Below are 19525 nucleotides of genomic sequence, written 5' to 3'. Positions count from 1 at the left end.
ATGATGGCCTTAAATTGTTTGGAAATGGCCTTATAACCCTTCCCAGACTGGGTAGCAGCAGTTGCTCCTCTGAGATCATTGCTGATGTCTTTCCTCCTTGGCATTGTGTTAACACGCCCCTGAATGCTCCAGACCAGCAAACTGCAATAACATCTGCTTTGGTAGAGGCACTCACACTTTCTGATGATCAGTTTATCGAGTGTTTGATTACTAGTACATGGATGCTACTTACCATCCTAATTCCAATAGAGGCAATAAGTATATATTTTGTTTTTCATGCACTGCTTCTGCATTTTGGAATAAATTTGTTAAATAATTAATGACACAGCGTAATGTGTCATGTGGTGAGGTTCATCTCAGATTGTATTTACCAAAGTAAAGTGTGTTTTATAAATGTAATAAGCAAAGACACACATTTTCTGCCAGTGCCACTGTTTCTTTGCTTGTGTAAGCCCCTGGGTGGTTACATTGTTTACAAGTAAAAGATAAGAAGTAAGTTTCTTTTATGTTTCCCAAATTTGTTGTTGCTTATACCCTACATCTTAATGAAATGTGCTTCATTAGGCTACATCAGTCACTATAAACAGATGTTGTGCTCCCTGGACAAGTAGAAGTGATGAGGCTCCACTCTGAGAAAGCATACACTATCTTTGCAGTGCATGTACATCATCTACAAATGTAGCTATACAAATTTGCTCAAAACCACAAATACAAAAACCTTAATGTTGCATATTTCTATATTATATTCATACTAATCTAAATATTACAAATATGAAAGGCAGATGTTTGTTATCTCTTGTGATAGTGAGTGAATGTAAATGACAATACAGCTGAAGAGGCAGAGTGGTGTGTCTTTGCGGAAGAACACATTGGCATGCAGTGTGAAGCAGTTGGATCGGCATATGTGTCTCAAAATGCTGCAGAAACTGTTACTGAGTCATACATCTGATGTACACATGTCTAACATGCTCTTTGTGAATGAAACTGAAAGGCTGTTACTCCACGTTTTGCTTCAGTTGTTCATACTACTAATCTCACCTTATTTTTACATATTTTTCAGCTTTTTTAACCATAGTTTTTGTAATATGGCAGTCAAACCAGGTATTCAAACTGATCCATTTGGCTGGCAAACCATGTGCACTGGTGTAAACTCATTGCCACATACACCTCAGTTTGATCTGAAGTGGGCTGGAAGGTTATTGCCTAATAAACTCTTAGAAACACTAGCAAATTATTTACCTTTCCTTTAGGGTATTATTTAATAAATCATCCATAAAACTAATGATACATGATTCAGAGGGACTTTGGTGCATCCAGATGGTTATAAAATGGCAAAAAAAAAAGCACAAAAAAAGAGAAAATTACTAAGTTGCAAAAAACAGGCACTTTTCTGTTATTAAATGGGAAGCAAACATTAACCCCCCCACCCACACACACATACCTAATTTTGTCTATCTATAACTTACCTATCTTTTACTTACTTTAGTGTGATATACTGAGCCCAACTGACAAAATTAGTTAAAAGACCCAAATGTATGCCCTCCTTCTTTGAAGTTTTCATGTTGTACAATGCAATCCAGTGGGCTGAAATGGACCATTTACTGGACCATATGTTTGACATCCCTTCCCTGGTGCATATACAGCCTGTCCACAAGTTAGCCTTCAACGTTTGTAGCTGGAGCTTTGATGTGGTGCAAAGAAACCTAATCTTACCTCAGCCAAACCCTCTCTGCAGATATTATTCCCACTGTTACTGTCTATTCTGACATCAGTGGGTGAAGATAGTGAAATGGGCAGCTGGCCACAGGAACAGGGAAAAAGTACAGCAGATACTGTAAGCATGCCAACCAGTACATGCAAATATGAGATGACAGTGCTCTTAGTCAGCAAACCTGGCTTTTAGTTTTGAGCTTGTACACTTGTGTAGTTTGTCAGCCTGTCAGTCATTGGGTTAGACAGTCAATTGCATCTTTTTTTTGGTTACTTAGTCACTGTTACTTCACACGAGTTGTGTTGCTCTGTGCTCTGTGGGGACCATGAGTGAAGCTTAACCTTAATCCACAGAGGAGACTAAAATCGCCATGAAAACACACTCTCTGTTGGTCAGTCTATTTGTCTGTCCAGCAGCTTACTATAAAGCAGGCTATATCTACGCAGTGAAGCCAACTAGATGCAGGCTGATTATGTGATAATGCAAACTGCGCTAGAGCATCCATGCCCTCAAAACAAACACACGCAGTGCAATACTCAAGAAAAAAGATCCAGTGTCTGGACATATATGAATGTGTTTGACAAATGTTCTATGGCTGAACATTTGCATGAATACATGTGATTCCATTGTGTATGCGTATTCCTCCTGGTGGCTCACAAGCCTAACAGATCAAGCAGAGCAGATAAAAGCCAGGCAGTTTGTTTCCATATCAGAGAAGCAGCTCTACTGCATGGACTAACCTCTTTCATACACAGTGTTGAGCGCAGAAACACACATACACATGAAAGACATGTGGGCCAGAAGCATGCATAAACAAAAACTGTGTTTAATGCTCGCACATTCTAGCTCACTCAGTGATGCAGATATGGGAGTCCTTTATATCCGTCTTTCATATTCTTAATCTTTCTCTCTCTCTCTCTCTCTCTCTCTCTCTCTCTCTCACACACACACACATATGTTTGAGGATATCACATTGGGAATAAAACCCTTAGTGAGGTTCTATAGCACTGCTGAAACATCCTGCAGATTATCCTCTCCTGGCTCACACTCAGGCAGTGATATGGACACATGCAGTCCCACATACACAAAAATAGATGCGTACACAAAAGGTTTGCAAACAAATCTCTTTCACCCTCTCACCACAGACTCACATGGTAACTGAATAGTTTCAGCACCAGCATATTTATCCCTGGCTATTTATAGCTCAACTCTGTTTTATGACACATCCCACAACCCTACTGTAGAAGTGACTGTGTCTGCTGAATTATGTCTTTCTAACCATGGGTTTCTCGCTTCTGAGGCGTCTTGTCAGCACTTCCTGTATGTGCTAAGTGGAAGAGAAAGCAGACCATATGAAACATTTGTGCGCAGTTCTTGGCATGACTGCTCAAACTGTAGCTGATTTTACAGCAGATGGTAATCTTTAGCTGCTGTCAGATCAAGCTGCTGTGTTTAGTGTTTCACTAAACCCAATCCCACACCTGAACATAATTAGTCTCACCCAGCCAAAAGAGGTCACCATTGTCCATTGTTTACAGCTGAGTAGGTGGTTTTTGAGTCCTGTGTGTTTCTCTGTGTGTGAATAAGAGCTTGTAAGATGGAAACAGTAAACTACGCTAAAGGTTTTCACCCTTTTTCATTTTGTTGTTATTACTGATCGAAGGATTTCTTGGTCATTTTGTATTATTTAGCTATGCTGTGTTTATAAAGGTATAAATGATTGACAAATTTAGGTTGTTCTATTCTCTCCTCAGTTTGTGGGTGCATCAGTGTTTCATCTAAATCATCAATCAGTCGTTGTCTTGTGTGGCTTGCAACTGTCAATGTTTAATTGGGCTTGCAGTCAACAGTAATAGTAACTCCTATTAAGAGCTCAAATACAATACAAATTCTTAGAGTAAGACGCAAACAGCAAACAGTGCAATTTACCTCTGTTTGCGCATGTGAGCGGTAAACAGACTATTTTAAGAAATTGTTTTGCAAGGCTTTTTATGTATTGAGTTCACTTATGTTTGCAACTTAGCAGGTGGAGCTCAAAGTTCTTTTTGAGTCAAGCTTCACTGGCTGATTGACTAAAATGCATAAAATAAGAGCTTGTTTTAATCAGCTACATGTTTTTAAGGCAACATTTCGCTTCTAAAACCTCATCAGCTGAAAAGCTGAATCTTTTTTTTTTTTCCCCCACGTGCTGTTGGCTGCGGCATCATATTTGTGCTACAACAGGTTTATAAATTCTGCTGTCTGTGTGGTTGTGTGTGAATGACAAAGGTTATCCATGAGTCATAGGAAGCCTCTCCAAAAAACACAGACTTGTGACTAGTGTTCAGATGTGTAAAAACAGTAGTCTGGCCACTGTTGTTGTCTGTATTCACCAGCCACTTTATTAGATGCACCTTGCCCACCTCTCAATTTTAAATACACGTAGACATTGAGGGCTAGCAGGAGGGACTATGCGCTTACCTGCTGCTCTCTGGCAGGTAGCTCCATGCCCTCCTGGGTTTTAATTGCACCTTAGAACACACATGCATCAACATGAGCGGGTGGAGGGAGGTTTGGAGTCTTCTCTCACCCCCATTCTCTGCGGCCTGCTGGAGCGGGGGGGCTAGGAGGAGGAGTTGGCCGTCCGACTGCGGTCTGGAGTGTGGGGCCTCCCTGCTGCTGCGGAGTCGGGGCGGTCTGCCTCTCCCCACCGCAGGGAAAAGGGTAACACCACCTGGGTCTGGGTGCAGTTCCCCCCTCCAGGGGCAAGGGTACCTAGACCCGGTTCGTAGAGTACGCTTGGGGACAGAGTCTCTTTATGTCTGTCTCCACGTTGGTTGAGTGTGGAGTAAGTGCATATGAGAGCATGAGGGTGGGAATGGATGTTTGTGTCTGTGTGTGCCTGCATGTCTATGTCTATATGTCAGGTTGGGTATCAGACGCCACCTCTCTGGGGACATCTCAGGCCCTCCAAGGTTTGGAGGCCTATCTCTACCCACCACCACTTTCCCTTCCAGTGGCGGACTCCCTCAGGTGTCGGTGCGTTGGTGGTTCTTTGTGTCTGGGGGTGGGCGTCCGGGTACACACCGGCTCACTCCTTGGCGGCCGCTTATCGGGGCCTGGAGCCTGGGGCTCGCTCGGGCCACTTCGGAGGTGGGGTGCCCCCGGCCTCTCGGCCTGGGGCTCGGTCACTCAGGCACAGCTGGCTGCCGGCGGAGCTCACGGGCGCGTCACTGCAACTCCCCCTGGCTTCTGCTCCGCGGCTGCTGAGTGAGCCCTCATCTGGGACTCTCCTCAGCTCTTACTGGGACAGTGGCGCGGCTGCCCCACTGTTGGTCTTCCTTGGTCTCTTGTGTTCTGGGGGCCTCTGGATGTCTGGAGTTTTGATCTCCTCCATACCTGCTTCATACCCTGGAGGACGGGGCTGTGGCTCCCCACACTCCCTAGCAGATCGTTACATGGAGAAACCTTTGGAATGCAAGCATGCTGATCCACACAGGTATGCACACAGGTGTACACACGGGTATTCACAGACGCGGACTACAGCTTTCTTGGCTGCTGCCTCAAAGCACATTGTGCGCTGTCTATCTTGCCCCCACACCATTACACCACCCATTCTTAGCTGGCACGTATTCTGTGGTCTTCTGCTGTTGTAGCCCATCTGCTTCAAGGCTCAATGAAATGTGTGTTCAGAGATGCTCTTCTGCACAACTTGATTGTAACAAGTAGTTATTTGAGTTACTGTTGCCTTCCTATCAGCTCAGAGCAGTTGTGGCCATTCTCCTGAAGTCAGGCATCAATGTATTTTCATCAAGGGAAAGCTGCTGCTCACTGCACAGGTTCTCTTTTTCTGACCAATCTCTGTAAACCCTAGAAATGGTTGTGTGGGAAAATCCCAGCAGATTATTAGTTTCTGAAACACATCAACAACCACGTTCATGTTCAGTGTGAACTGCAGCAGGTCGTCTTAACCGTGTCTACATGTGTAAATGCATTTACTTTCTGTCCTGTGACTGGTTGATTAGATATCACCTGTAGAACAGGTCTACTTAATAAAGTGTATAATATATATAGCTTTTTTTAAAAGATTTCCACACCCTATCTCCTGATTTTTTACTTTTATCAATACAGATGCTTGTTGTGATAAAGTGGGTGAGAAGACCATTTGTCTATATTCTTAGTTAACATTCTTGTTTTGATTTAACCATATTTCATATATGGTCTGCAATAGGCAAACATCTACTATCCCGGGTTTGTTTATGTTTTGCACTTTTACAGATTATATAATATAACATCTTGGTTTAAATCAATTCCTACAAGTTTGTTAAGTTAACATGTTATTTATTTCAACTGTTAATTGGTATTGTTTAGAACTTACCTTACCTACCTGTCTTCCAGAAACAAAAGGAGGAGATGTAGTTTTACTTCCTGCTTTATACCTTCTGGGTTTGTCTGAGGTCACAGGAAGAGACCAAGTGCAGAAGGGGAAGAACTCTTATAATTTAATAAAGTTGAGTTTAGAGGGTTTATGAAGAAATAGATTTATTGTTGTAATATGTATTGATTACACCACAGAGTTTATGTTGCCAGTAAAGAGGAGTAGTAGAGGTTTGAATATAATCATGTTCATCTTACCTACCTACTTAATGGAATAGTCCAGAGGAGAAATTGTTTGGTTAAGTGGACTATTTTAAGCAGAAGAACTCAGGTGTTTCGAGAAAGAAAGGTTCAGGTCAGTGTAGCTGTGTGCAGTTTGACCTTAATGTCTGTTGATTTAAGTTCAGTTATGTTTATTTGAACTGAGTTAATTATAGAGTTGAGTTTCTTATTTGTTTTTTTGTAAATATTGTTTGGGTCACAAAATGGTGAATAAATCACTTGCTACACTGGACAGCATCAGTCTCCTGCACTTCTTTGACCTCTTAAGTCGAGTCCTACCACACTTGTCATTTCTTTTTCTGTGCTTCTTTCCATCAGATCAGAAAGCGGCCTTTGTGTTCTAGCTAGCAAATGTACTAATATTACTCTGTGGTTTTGTGTGCTTTACATGATGGGTTATTTTTGTCTCATTTAAATTATATTTACATAGCAACCATCAGTCTCCCACCTCTTTTTAACCTCTGTTATATCTGTAGATATTTTTAGCTAAATGTCTCATTGTTCATTACACATGGACATTACGCTTGGATTTTTCTCTATCCGGTGATAAACTCTTGCAAAGTAGAGCCAACCAGTCATATTTTGTCATATTAAGCTCAGGTGGCTTTACGTTTACCTTTGAGCATGCACAGAAATCCTCACATCTACTAACTGCTTGCGACTTAATGAACTTTAAGAAAACAGGACGTCCAGCTGGCGTTGGACTGATCTGCTGGCTCTCAGCCCTATAATGCAGAGGAAGTTGTCTTGGCTGGGACACACAGGGCCATTGTAAAGCCACCACTAGGAACAGCGCTATTCATCAGAAAGAAAGTCTGTCCAGTGCTCGCTCCGCCCCCAACATCCTCCCTTCAATGGAGCTTTCAGACCAACCAAGAAACTTCAAGGAAAGCCCTCCAAACACACTCCGTGCATGTTCGCGTTGTAGTGGAATAACACAGCAGTGTCACTGATCGTCTCTGAATACGCTGCGATTTTATAGAACTTGACTTGGCTGAAAGTTAGATCACCAAGCCGGGCCGATGCACAGTTCACCGAATACTGGACGATGAGGCGGTCGGACCGTAGCACGCCTTTAACCGCTAATTTCCAAGATCCGAGATGTGGAAAGAGGAATATGATGTTCACTTCGACTTTTTGCTGCAACTCCTGTAAGCTTGGCTTTATCTCTCTAAACTCTTTTAAAGCTCTGATCTCCAGATGGGTGGGTACATTAACAATTATGCTGCGTGGCAAAATGGAAATAGTGAGGTAGCTGTGGTGTAAGTTGACCCTGGCGAAAAATTCCCATGATACTAGAATAATATTCATAGAAAGGCATATTTATGGTAGAAAAGAAAAGAAAAAGACAAACCGTATTTTAATCTAATGTGGCACGTGGCTGACGATGTGCTGGACTGGGTTAGCTATTACTTTTCATTTGAATTAAAAAAAAAACAAATCTGCTGGAATTATTATTATTATTGTTTTAATAATTCACCTATTGCTAGATAGATTATTTGATGTCGTGGGTACAGCAGAGTTCAGTTCAGTATTTAATTGAAGATATGACAGATCATAAGCTGCCAAGTTCAGGTTGATGGGTTTACAGTGGTAGGAAACGAAGAGCCAAAACTAAAAACACCACCCCTCTGATTAAGTGGAAAATGATTAAAAATAAGTCACTTTATCACTAGCTTACTGATCAAGTGATTAATGTCTTAATCAGTTATTGTTGGATTCAGTTCTAGTGATGTATTAAAATATGTAATAAATGGTTTGTAGCCAAAGACCTGATTGCTGTCACCTGCCTGCTTCTTATAAAATCAGTACGGCTGATTTGTTGTAGCAGCCACCAGTGTTATACCCTACGGAAAAGAGCAAATATCAGTAATGTGTGTGATTCTGTTTGTTTATTAATAAACAGTAAAGGCTGCTACTGTCATCGGTTCACTGAACTAATGGTAACGAGTGTTTTTATTCACAGAGGTGCCTTTGTTGTTTGTATTAGGTTCCGTTCTTACATTTGTTTTTAGTTTCATTTTCTGCCAAGACTCAATCTAAAAGTTGAAACAGATGACCTCACTGACACGCTTGCACAACTACACACAGAGCTTTACTTCTGCCTCTACTGCTATACATCACTTTGGCCATAGATCAGTGTAGGCTATATAAAAGCAAAAGAAGAGCCTGTAAAATCACAGAATTTTACAATTTGGTTTACCCCATAATTGGTAATTACACTCATCCAAGATGTATTTAGGACCCTCCGCTTCCTCCCTCATGCACACACCCACACACACACCTTACACAGACACACCTTGTAGCTGTGGGCACGGGTAGTACACAGCTAAAGAGATTAGCATGTGAGTCAGAGACATGTCCTATCATGCTCTGAGTATGACACAGTCACACAGACACGAGCGCAGACTGAGTGGCGGTCACACTGACTGAATAAGACTGGCCTGGGGATACAAAATTGTGCCTTCACATAGACTAATAGCTTTGCTGTGTGCCACTTGGCCCTCAGTAACTCTGAGTGTCTTTTTCACAAAAGACCTGCACTAGATAGCTGACACTTAATACTGTGTCCCTCTCACTAATATTTTGTGTTTGTGTGCCAGAGACCGTTGCACGGGAGGGAGACTGGCATCGTTTTAGCAATTTAGCCCCACGACTGATATGAGTTTTGAATGATTTATAAGGACGTTCTGAATGCAGTGAATTAATATGATCAGACAAGCGAAAGCACATTCACTGCTAACACCAGGCTGGATATTGTTTTAATGGTCTGGCACACTCATTTTATTAGGTGTATATCAACATGTTTGCCTGTTGTTATGAATTTTTTCCCTTCATCTAATTGTTTGTGTCTCAAGTAACTAAGCTTTTGTGGGTGAGAGTTGTGTATTGATGAGGAGCTGGCTATGGGGTAGCTGTGCAGGAAGCATTTTAATCGCATCCCTAAGCCAGATCTGATGGCCCCTTTTCCACTCCAAAGAGCAGCTAGTTTTACTCCTCCCGGAAACTCCCCACCCTGTCCCCAAGGCTGAGCCTTTGCACGCTGTCAGTGGTCATTTTCTGCTGGCTTTATCTGCAATCTCGTTGTCATTCTTGGAAGTGATGCTTTGCTATGATAAGTTGGAGAAGTTTGTATGACCCAACTCTTGGTGGTTAAGAAGTTTATGTATCCTGTGACTCTGGGTACTCTGTTTATGGGGGTAATAGTCTGTTGCTACCAAGGCAAATTGGCCCCAGCAGATCAAGGGCCAGATGATGATTCTATGAGATTAATGAATCAGCCAAGACATGAAAGTGGATCCTTGCCTGGAGCAGGGAAATCAGAGTCCTTTGTGGTACTGAGCTGTATGGGTGTAGCACACAGTCAGCTAAAGTGCGTGAAGTCAGGGGACTGAGTCTTAGCTATGGAAACTAGTCATTTGTGATTTCGCCTGTAGCTTTGGATTTTTGTCCACTTTCATTCTTCTTCCTGTAGCGTGGGACACTTAGCTTCCGCTGTATCCATAGTAACCAACTAATCCTTTACGACAGCAGTGCCTAATGTATTGAATTTACGAGGGTAATGAAATTGGGCTGATCACATTATGCAAAGACATCTGAATCATCTGTTGGGGCTGCTGGCGGCGCATCACGGATGCAGAGACCAGAGACCAGCAGGAAATGAAGAAATGCTGCTGAGACTGACGGAGGTGAATGCGTGTACCTCATTTGTCATCAGGATGCTGGTAAACATGCGAGTGGTGTATCATTTCCATTTGCTTTTTTTTTTTTTCTTTTGTCATGGATGGGCGTTATGCTGTCTTTTAACCAATACTTTGCCTGTGGGGTCTGGATGGAGCAAGTGTCTTACAGACGTGCACATCACATGTGGAGAAATGTCAAGTCTCTATCGACACACAGAAGTCACAGAAATGACTTGGAATCAAAAACAATCCTCACTGTTTATTAAGATGCCAGTAAAAAGGCTACACAGCTTCCCACTGATTGACTCTGGCGTGCATAACAGTGTGCAAAGTATGTAGTGCAGTGCAGCACAGTGGATATAACATCAATCAAGCTGCCACAGTAAGTCATAAATACATAAGCAGGGCACTAATTAATACTCTGCATTGATTATCTATGCTGTCTTTACAACAGTTTAACAGCCACAGAGCATGTGGGGCCTTTTGTTTGAATAAACAGACTGTTAAACTCTCCTTCAGCCCCCAGTAGCCTTCATCACAGCCTGCAGTAATGCCCTTATTTATTAAAGGTTGCCAACTGTAGCATGAGACTCAGCCTAGCTGTCATGGTGCTACTCAGAAGTTATGTAGTGTCTTCTGTGACTGAAAGCCTCAGAAACCTGCTGATGTCCTCAGGGTAAAACTCTGTAACGCCAAATCCTGTTTTACAAGCTGGACAGTGCAGTGTTTGAAATATGTCTGCGTTTGCCAGACAGGGAGGGTCTGATGAAAGATGCTTTTAAGTTTCATTTTGCAAAATGTATAATTTAGTGTCTTTCTGAAGCATGACCCATACTAGTGATTAAAAAGTCAGAACATCAGCTCCTGCTGCTGTGTCAGTTTTTTAAAATCATTTTGTTGCAACATGATGGTTAAGCAAGTTAGCACTGTTTACCCACAGCAAGAAGGTCCTATGTCTCAACCTGTGCATGGGCCTTCTCTGTTCAGTCTGTCAGCTCTGGGTTCCCCTGCAATCAAAAACATGTTAGGTTAATCATAGGTTAATGTTTCTGTGTTGGCCAGGAAGCTCTTGCCTAAGAGATTCTAAATCTGAAGAGCTCCATTTCCTGGTTATATAAAAGGTATATAAAGATTAAAAGTTTTTACTTCCCCCAATTTAATGTACAGTGCTAAATCACTAGGCTAAAAGCTTTTATGCCCGTCCACCCCTGTCAAATGTATTCCATTTATATCGATGCCCTGGACAATACATGTGGAACTTCTAATAAATTGAATGAAGTTGACTTTATTCATATAAACATCAAATTTGTGTTAGATCACTAGGATCAGAGCATGAATGATATTTATGCAGCTTTAGGCCTGTTGAGCATGCTTTCCCCTGCAGTGGTTTTACATCCTTCTACTTAGGCTTTTACTGGCTGAAAGTATGATTCATTTATTTATTTATTTATTTATTTATTTTATGTTTAAGCATAAGCTTAAATGAGTAACTCACTTGGGTGAAATAGAAAAGAGCTTAATAATCAGTTCAGGCTGCTTATAAAATGGTATATTCCAGCAACGGTTAACACATTTCAGTTTGAAACATTACCATGTATTGTTACCATGGTGCATAGTGTTGGAAATCTGTCATCGATTCAGCCTGTGCAAGTTATTACTTTACGCTGAAAACAGCATGTTCTGTCGTGTTCTCAACACTCACTTTATCTGTTCTTCACCTTTATTACTCCTGCAGGGGTGACTAAGTGCATTCTGTTTTTGGCATAAACTCCTTGTTTCATACTCTCACACAGACTCATTCACAGCTGGAATAGACATTTGACTGATAGACAAGGAGGTTGCAAAGGGCGTTTAACTAGCACATTTGGGTGTTTGGGGAAAGCTACCATCGAGGCCAGGGAAGGAGCATTACTTGGTCACTTCTGAGAAGCTTACTTTACTAACTTCCCAGCTGCATTTTCCCAAAATAGAAGGGTAGAATTAAAGGGTTTTCTTTATGTTATAGCCCTTTAATATAGCCCTTTAATTCTAATTATCTTAGTGGTCCACGGTCTGAGATTAGTGGGGCTTTTTAGAGGAGATTGGGGCAGGTGAAAGCAGCTTCAGCTGTATAATCAGCCATCATATCCACTGCATCAAAGTAGGACATTAAGTGACAGTGAAAGTGGGTCACTGCCATAACAAGTCATTTGAACCTCATTTGACTTGTTTTTCTGTGCATGTGAGCATATGTTTATGTAATTGAGTTTTATGCTTCACAGTTGAGCTTTTTCTGTTTAGCTGTGAGTGAGTGGGTGTCCATAATGGGCATGCGTTCCATTCATTACCCTGGGTACCTGCTTGTGTGTGCGACTGTGTGTTTGTTTTTACATGTGTGTGTGTGTTCTCCTCCTCAGCGATGCCAACCTCACAGACGGGCTGTCTGACTCAGATGAGTGTGATTTGGGCAGTCTGGAACACGGGAGCACGGATACTCTGGCCAATGGCTGCCGAGCTGACTGTGAGGCTGCGAAGAGGCTTGCCAAGCGCCTCTATCACCTCGAGGGCTTCAAACGCTGCGATGTGGCCAGACACCTGGGCAAGAAGTGAGCATGCATACAGACAGTTAACACAGGCACACACACTCTGGTGTGATGGTCCAATACAGGGAGGTTTGTGGGCTTGCCACAAGTGTTCCATATCCACGAGACACAAAGATGATGGATGTAAAAATCAAACAAACAAACAAACAAAACAGAAAAAAGTTTCATTAAACACTCCTCAATGTGTGTTCATATCTGAATGTGTATCCATTATCTATAAATATTTCCCAGTAGGCACACAAAAATAAGGGCGCAACAAGTCAGGTTTTAACTGTTTTGTTGGTAAATATAACTGTATTGTAATTTGAAATAAAATATAATGAAGTTCCGTTTAATCACAGGGGAGTTACACCCTTAGTCGTGGCTGTAACATAGTGTTATCAAACATTTATATAACATTTGTTGATGTGCTTTCTGTCTCCCTGCAGTAATGAGTTCAGCCAGATGGTGGCATCAGAGTACCTGAGCTTCTTTGATTTCTCTGGCTTGTCGCTGGATCGCGCCCTGAGGTAATGCCCACTCAGCACTGGCAGGTGATGAATGTGTGATGGTAGAGCTATTAGTGCATGCACCTAGGCTGTGTGTGTTCTTCACATTCCCTCTTCACAACACATTAGCTTTGTGTTAATCAAGCTGTCGTGCTCAGTACAGTTAGCTGGTGTAGCTGACAGCTGCAGAGTACATCACGGTCTTGTATCTGACATGTTGCTGTCTCAGACTGCTGCCTTCAGTGCAGGACTTTCAGTTGAGTGAACAATGCTGATGAAAAGTGACATCCTGCATTCATTTTGGTACTGTTGGGATCTTTACATATTCTGGATCTTCAAAGTACATTCAGCCAAAGTGATGAATTCTGAAAAAAATTTTTTTAGATGCATCATCTGTATCTAAATCTGAAAAAAAGATGTCAGCTACCAAGATGGCTTCCCTAGAATAATAACTTTTTTTTTTTTTTTGCCTGTCCCGTTTGGCTCTTTTGCCATCAGAATTGTTGTCTAAAGGCAAAGAAAGATGCCCAATAACTTTAAATTTAGCACAGTTAACAAAAACAGAAAATGCTCAGATCTGTGATAATAATATGCTTTTGTTGTTTAACAAAAGTGTCAGTTGACAAATCAATCAATGATTTTGACACTGATCCCCTCTGATTTATTTACAGTTTAGATGTGGAACCTGTACCATACTGCACTATGCCACAATGACCTGAGTTTTAAAAAGCAGGACTAACTGTTGAAGTTTTGGGGTTTTTTTGAGAAAAATGTTTCATAAGGTTGTTCATGTGTGGCAGGAACTTCTTAAAGGCCTTTCCACTGATGGGCGAAACCCAGGAGAGAGAGCGGGTCCTTGTCCATTTCTCCAGACGCTATTGCCACTGTAACCCCCAGACACCCACCTCTGAAGGTCAGAGCTGTGAAGGTGATGATAAAGATAATCAAGGGTAACAGTATTATAATCAGAAAGTGAAAAAAGACAAAAAAAAAATGGCTGTTGTTGGTGTCCATGTAGAAAACAGTTGACTAAATGTCCATGGCCCATAGTTTTGCATTGCAGTGATGAAGCTGGTGCATTTCAATTCTTAAAATGTAACTATTGCAAATCACTTTATAGCACCAGATGATATTATTTGAGTGTGTAGATATATTTTGTGCAGCACTGCAGACGTGTGCTGAAAAACTGTATGTACATTGATTTTGTACACTATTGTTTTTATATGAGTGTGTGTGCTTGGAAAGAAGTGGTGTGACATTTAGCGGACCTCAGCCATGTGTACTGTCCCTTTACAGATGGAGCCCACACATTGACCTGCGCCCTCATGCTGCTCAACACAGATCTGCATGGACATGTATGTATTGTATTTCTCTGACATTCTGATTCCCAGAATTAACAACCTTTCATTTGTCTAAATCACTCTTCATGTGACTTCATATTGCTATAGAAAGCCCACCTGTGAGGTCTGCTATCTACCTGTTGTTTTTGCAAGCTTAGCTTTAACAAAATGTTGGTTAGTTGTTCAGTCCCATCAGAACAAGGAACGCTAACTAAAGTGTTACTGGTTTGTTGCTGCTGCCCTAGAACACTGACTACAGTGACCCTGACACTAATGAATGCATCAAAGCAGAGGTGTGGACTCGAGTCACATGACTTGGACTCGAGTCAGACTCGAGTCATTAATTTTATGACTTTAGACTTGACTTGAAAAAATGTTCTAAGACTTGTGACTTGACTTGGACTTTTATACCAATGACTTGGGACTTGAATTGGACTTGAACCGGTTTACTTGAAAAGACTTGATATTTCACCTAGAGCTGGGCGATAGAACGATAACGATATGTATCGCGATATAACTTTTACTCGATAGAGAAATTAAGCTATCGCGATAGACCTCGCCGCTCTTGTCCTCAAAGAAAAAAAAAAAAAGGTCAGCCAATCCAAATTAAGTAGCGCAGAGCCGAACCAATCACAGCCGCAGCGTCACGTCGCGTGGCTTGTTACGTACAGCACAAGTGCCAAGCCGCACGTGTGTTTGTTTGGGAAGCAGCCAGCAGGTAATGGAGGAAATGAGTGTGCCGACTAGAAAAATCAACCGAGCGTGACCGAAGAGAAAACAGATGATGGTTCCAATGCCGGAGAGATTGTCAAACGGAAGAGCCATAGAAGTTCCGTAGTGTGAAGGTTTTTCGGCTATTTCAAGTCTGACAAAAAACAGAGTAGCGTGCACTGTAAATTGTGCCGAAAGCAAGTCTGGAAATACAATAAACTGGAGCATGCGTCACACTGTGCGCCACGTTATTGTTTCGGTGAAATGAATTTCTGCAATACTGTTACTGTTAATTCTACTCTCTGCAGTGTTTAAATGCTTACATATACACACAGTTACTGTCCCTCCACACATACGACTCGGTTCTGCTTCTATGCCCCAGCTTTGTTTACTTTTTCCCACCGAGGCTTCTAGACTTCTGATTGGCCAACATTTCGGCACGGTTAGGAATCTAGCGCCACCTGCTGCTTTGGCATGTTCATAGCAGCGTTTTCCTTCATTTCTGCCTTTATGTGTGGACGGGATTATTTTTTTTAAAACGAAAACGGAAAATCTCAGTTTTCAAAAATACCCGTGTACGTGTGGACGTAGCCTCAGTCTCTGACTGGAAGCACTAATTCATCATTCGGCTTTTGTCAGACTAAAGTAACTGTTAAAACTGTTTGAAAAGCTCAGCTATACAACAAGGAGAGATTGAGAATTTCCTTTTAGTTCTCAGTTTATTTGATATTGACAAAAGTTAGTCAGTTTTGTCTGTTCTTCTGTAAAACAAACTAAGATTTATTTTTAGAATTAATATTTTGTTTCTAAGTGGAATTGACAATTTAGTCTGTTTCGTTTGTTCTATTTTGAAACTTAAACGCTTTAGCGGCTGCCTTTTGTGTAGTTTGCAATATTTGCCTTTATTTATCTGAAAAAGTCTCATGTTCCTTAAGTACATCTACTCTGTTGAACTTATTATGGGAAATAAATATTTAAATAAAAACAAGCTGCTGATTATTTCACATTTTACTTGTGAGCAACGGCACATTTAAATCTTACAAATATAGTTATTTGGCTTATATCGTGATAGATATCGTTATCGCCTGAAATGAAAAAAACATATCGTGATATGAAAAAATCTCATATCGCCCAGCTCTAATTTCACCCCAAATATAAAATTTAACACGCATATTATATAGAGATTGAAAATGTGACGTCATTCACGGGTAGAACCGCAAAGGATTCTGGGAACTCGTGGCAAGAAGTACTAGCGCACGCAGGCTTTCAATTAAAATCAGTCACACAGCGATAAAAAGAAACACAAAAATGTCAAGAAGCCGTTGTATTATTAACTGCAATAGCCGGTCGCATGACAGCCACGGGAAGCCGACGGGTAAAGAGATCGGTTGTTATCGGATTACGACGTTTAAGAGAAATTGTTCGAGCCATGTTTCCGAAGTGACAAACAGGCGACGGATGGCCTGGATTGCAGCCATTCAAAGATCAAATATAACGTCCCAGAACACTCCAGCTCACAGGTTAGTCTGCTCCAAGCATTTCCACAAAGGTCAGTCTGCTGTTGTAGTTAATACGTCATTTTCATAACATAATTGGTGATATAGGTTACAAGCAAGTCTGGCGCTGAACAGAAATTGTCGCACTATGCTCCTTTGTTTATTGTGCATAAATAGTGAATTGTCCTGACACAATATTGCGTTTCGCTTCTGTTATTATGGTACATTGACAAAAACATATACTTTTATTCACAGGATAAAACAGGTTTTTTGTATCACTAATTGCCCAGTACGATTACAGCATACAATATTATTGTCACTGCTACATTTCTGTGATGCGTACCAGAAATTATTTCCACTACTAATTAATTACCATTGAGCTCAAAGGTCCTATTAATAAACGGTTAAGGAATGTGTATTTATGACGACAATTTGTGAGACTGGTAAACTTATGATACGTACGATGGTCTTTCGTTCTACACGGTGCATTTCAAGGTCCTGTACCCATCTGTCGGTAAACTGTACCTGGGCTTGTTGCAGTGACCGGAAGTTACTAAACTTCATGAGTGTATGCACTCACTCCAAGAACCGTATAATTATAAATATGCATATAAATATGCTACGATGAGATAGCTGACTTCATCTAACTAGCAAATGTTTTCCAGGCTACGTTGGTGATGCAGTTTTTTTTTAATGTGTATGATATTTTTGACATGCGATTTTAAAGCCGGTCCTACAACCGCATCCAAGAATAACATGCAGCTTATCTCAGAACTGTCAGTGAAAATTATTCTTGGAGCTAGGTTTAATTGAGCTGCATTTTAAAGAGGTGCAATTTCACAATTTGTGTATATTTTCTAAGTTCACTATTTTGTCATGTGTTGAGAAAAACACAGATTTTAAAATTACATGGTCTAATATTTACATTTAGCATATAACTGCAACATGCTTTTTTTCGTTTTTTTTAATGACTCGAAAGGACTTGAAATTCAAAATTTCAGACTTGTGACTTGACTCGGACTTTTACACCAGTGACTTGAGACTCGACTCTGACTTGCCTGACATTACTTGAGACTTGACTTGAGATTTGAGGATAAAGACTTGAGACTTACTTGAGACTTGCAAAACAATGACTTGGTCCCACCTCTGCATCAAAGTTAGATAAACTAGCTGACGTTCGCTAAATAGCTTTCACATTTGCTTTGACAGTGAAAGATTTCTTGTCCTTCACCTCCCAAAGGCAGTATTATCGACCCATCCAGATCAAAGCTATATGTAATTATCAGTGAAAGGTGATTTTCAGGAAGATACAAACATAGCCAAAGTGGACCTCCGGCAGGGACTTTTTTTAAAATGAGTCTGGAGTCCCCAAAACATGTAGGTTGTTGACTTGCCTCACAGGACTGAAAACTGAATTAGACAACAGAGTGTAAATACAGGCCTTTGTCAGCAATGCCATGTCTTTATCTATGTCCTCTTTTAGGTATAGTTCTTCTTCTTTCCCTTCTCTTTCTGTGCTTTTGTCCCAGCTTCTCTCTCCCCTCCCCGGCCTAGTTTCTGACCTGTTTCTGTCTCTCCTCTCCTCCTGTAGTCTCGTCTGTTCCCTTCTAAAAACAGGGACACTGTGGTCTGCATAACATGATCCATCATAGGCTTTTTGCTTTGCTTTTCTTCACCCTCCTGCTAATAGTAGTTTTACTTAATAGGCCTTCTCTAATTAAAATCCTCTCTTTTCTCAATCTCTTTCCCTCCTTTTCAAATCCATCCTCTGCTAACCATATCTGGTCCCCTGGTCTCTCTCTGCCCCTGCAGGTGGTAAGTATACGTACAGTACTAACACTCATCTCGTTCACAAATGCTCCTCCTTTTGTCAGCTGACAATAGAATTGAAGTCATATTTTTAAAATGTAGGTTTTTAAATACTTTCGTTCAGTGAGACAAAAGTATTTAAATACCTAAGTTTGGTTGGTATTTATGCTGCTTAAATGAAAACTGATCATTCAGTGAAGTTGTAAGAGTATTATCTTCTTGTGACCATTAGTGGATCATACCAGTAAAGAGAGAATAAAACATTTTCCACTGCCTGTCAGATCACATCCTGATTAATTTCTGTTTTCGCTGGAAAAGGGAACTGGGCTGTCTTGCCTGCTATGTAGCCTCCCTGGAGGAATGTGTGAATCACATCAGTTTCAGATCAGTTTTATTTCCACTTCTGTGTCTATTCAGGTTAGAAACATCTCCCTTCTAATCATGAGGCATCGTGATTAGAGGTCAAAACGCTGGTAAAAGGTGTGCTTGATATGTTCTAATATAGGCACTACCACTGCGGTAGTACCTCAGCTGTATAACACTGCCACCCAGTGGACAGAATCTAATCTGCATCGACATTGGAGTCGATAAAACTCGGTGTAAAGCACCAGTTTCTTTAAAATAATAATAATATATTTTAAAAAAATCTTTTCATACACATGCCCCCCCCAAAAATCATTAAATTGTTGTTTGTTCATTTCTCTCTGTCTCTTGGTGTGTTCTCCTCTCCTCAGAACATTGGGAAGAAGATGTCCTGTCAGCAGTTTATCAGTAATCTAGAAGGTCTCAACAACAGCAAAGACTTTCCCAAAGATTTATTAAAGGTACAGATCTCGTCCTGAAGTAGCACAGCAACAGGAGACTGAGTCAGCTTGATTGTTATTTATTCATTTATTCTCAGCCACAGACTAAAGTTTGTGTTGTCATTCCAACCCAGTAGTCTATTTTTTTTTTTTTAAAGAAAATGTTCACAAGTCCCCTCTTTTGTTGCCTGCACAGGTTTTGTATAACTCGATCAAGAACGAGAAGCTTGAGTGGGCAGTGTGAGTATGTGTTCTGTGCCCATC

The 19525-nt window shown here is 41.0% G+C and overlaps 1 protein-coding gene across 2 annotated transcripts in view; it reads left to right on the top strand.

Annotated features, from left to right (window-relative positions):
• psd2 (pleckstrin and Sec7 domain containing 2) overlaps positions 1-19525 on the top strand; it is a 39739-nt gene that overhangs the window by 14937 nt on the left and 5277 nt on the right. The window contains exons 4-9 of one of the 2 annotated variants that reach the window (XM_082547761.1): positions 12429-12617; positions 13043-13123; positions 13903-14015; positions 14399-14457; positions 19193-19282; positions 19458-19501. In XM_082547761.1, coding sequence (XP_082403887.1) covers positions 12429-12617; positions 13043-13123; positions 13903-14015; positions 14399-14457; positions 19193-19282; positions 19458-19501 — 576 coding nt within the window. Of the gene's footprint in view, positions 1-12428; positions 12618-13042; positions 13124-13902; positions 14031-14398; positions 14458-19192; positions 19283-19457; positions 19502-19525 lie in introns of both variants that reach the window. The other variant, XM_082547760.1, reaches the window with a different exon arrangement.

Source organism: Aulonocara stuartgranti (assembly GCF_965226115.1).
Source record: "Aulonocara stuartgranti genome assembly, chromosome: 2".
Taxonomy (NCBI): domain Eukaryota; kingdom Metazoa; phylum Chordata; class Actinopteri; order Cichliformes; family Cichlidae; genus Aulonocara; species Aulonocara stuartgranti.
The sequence above is the reverse complement of the archived record's forward strand: the minus strand, read 5'-3'. Positions and strand labels throughout refer to the sequence as shown.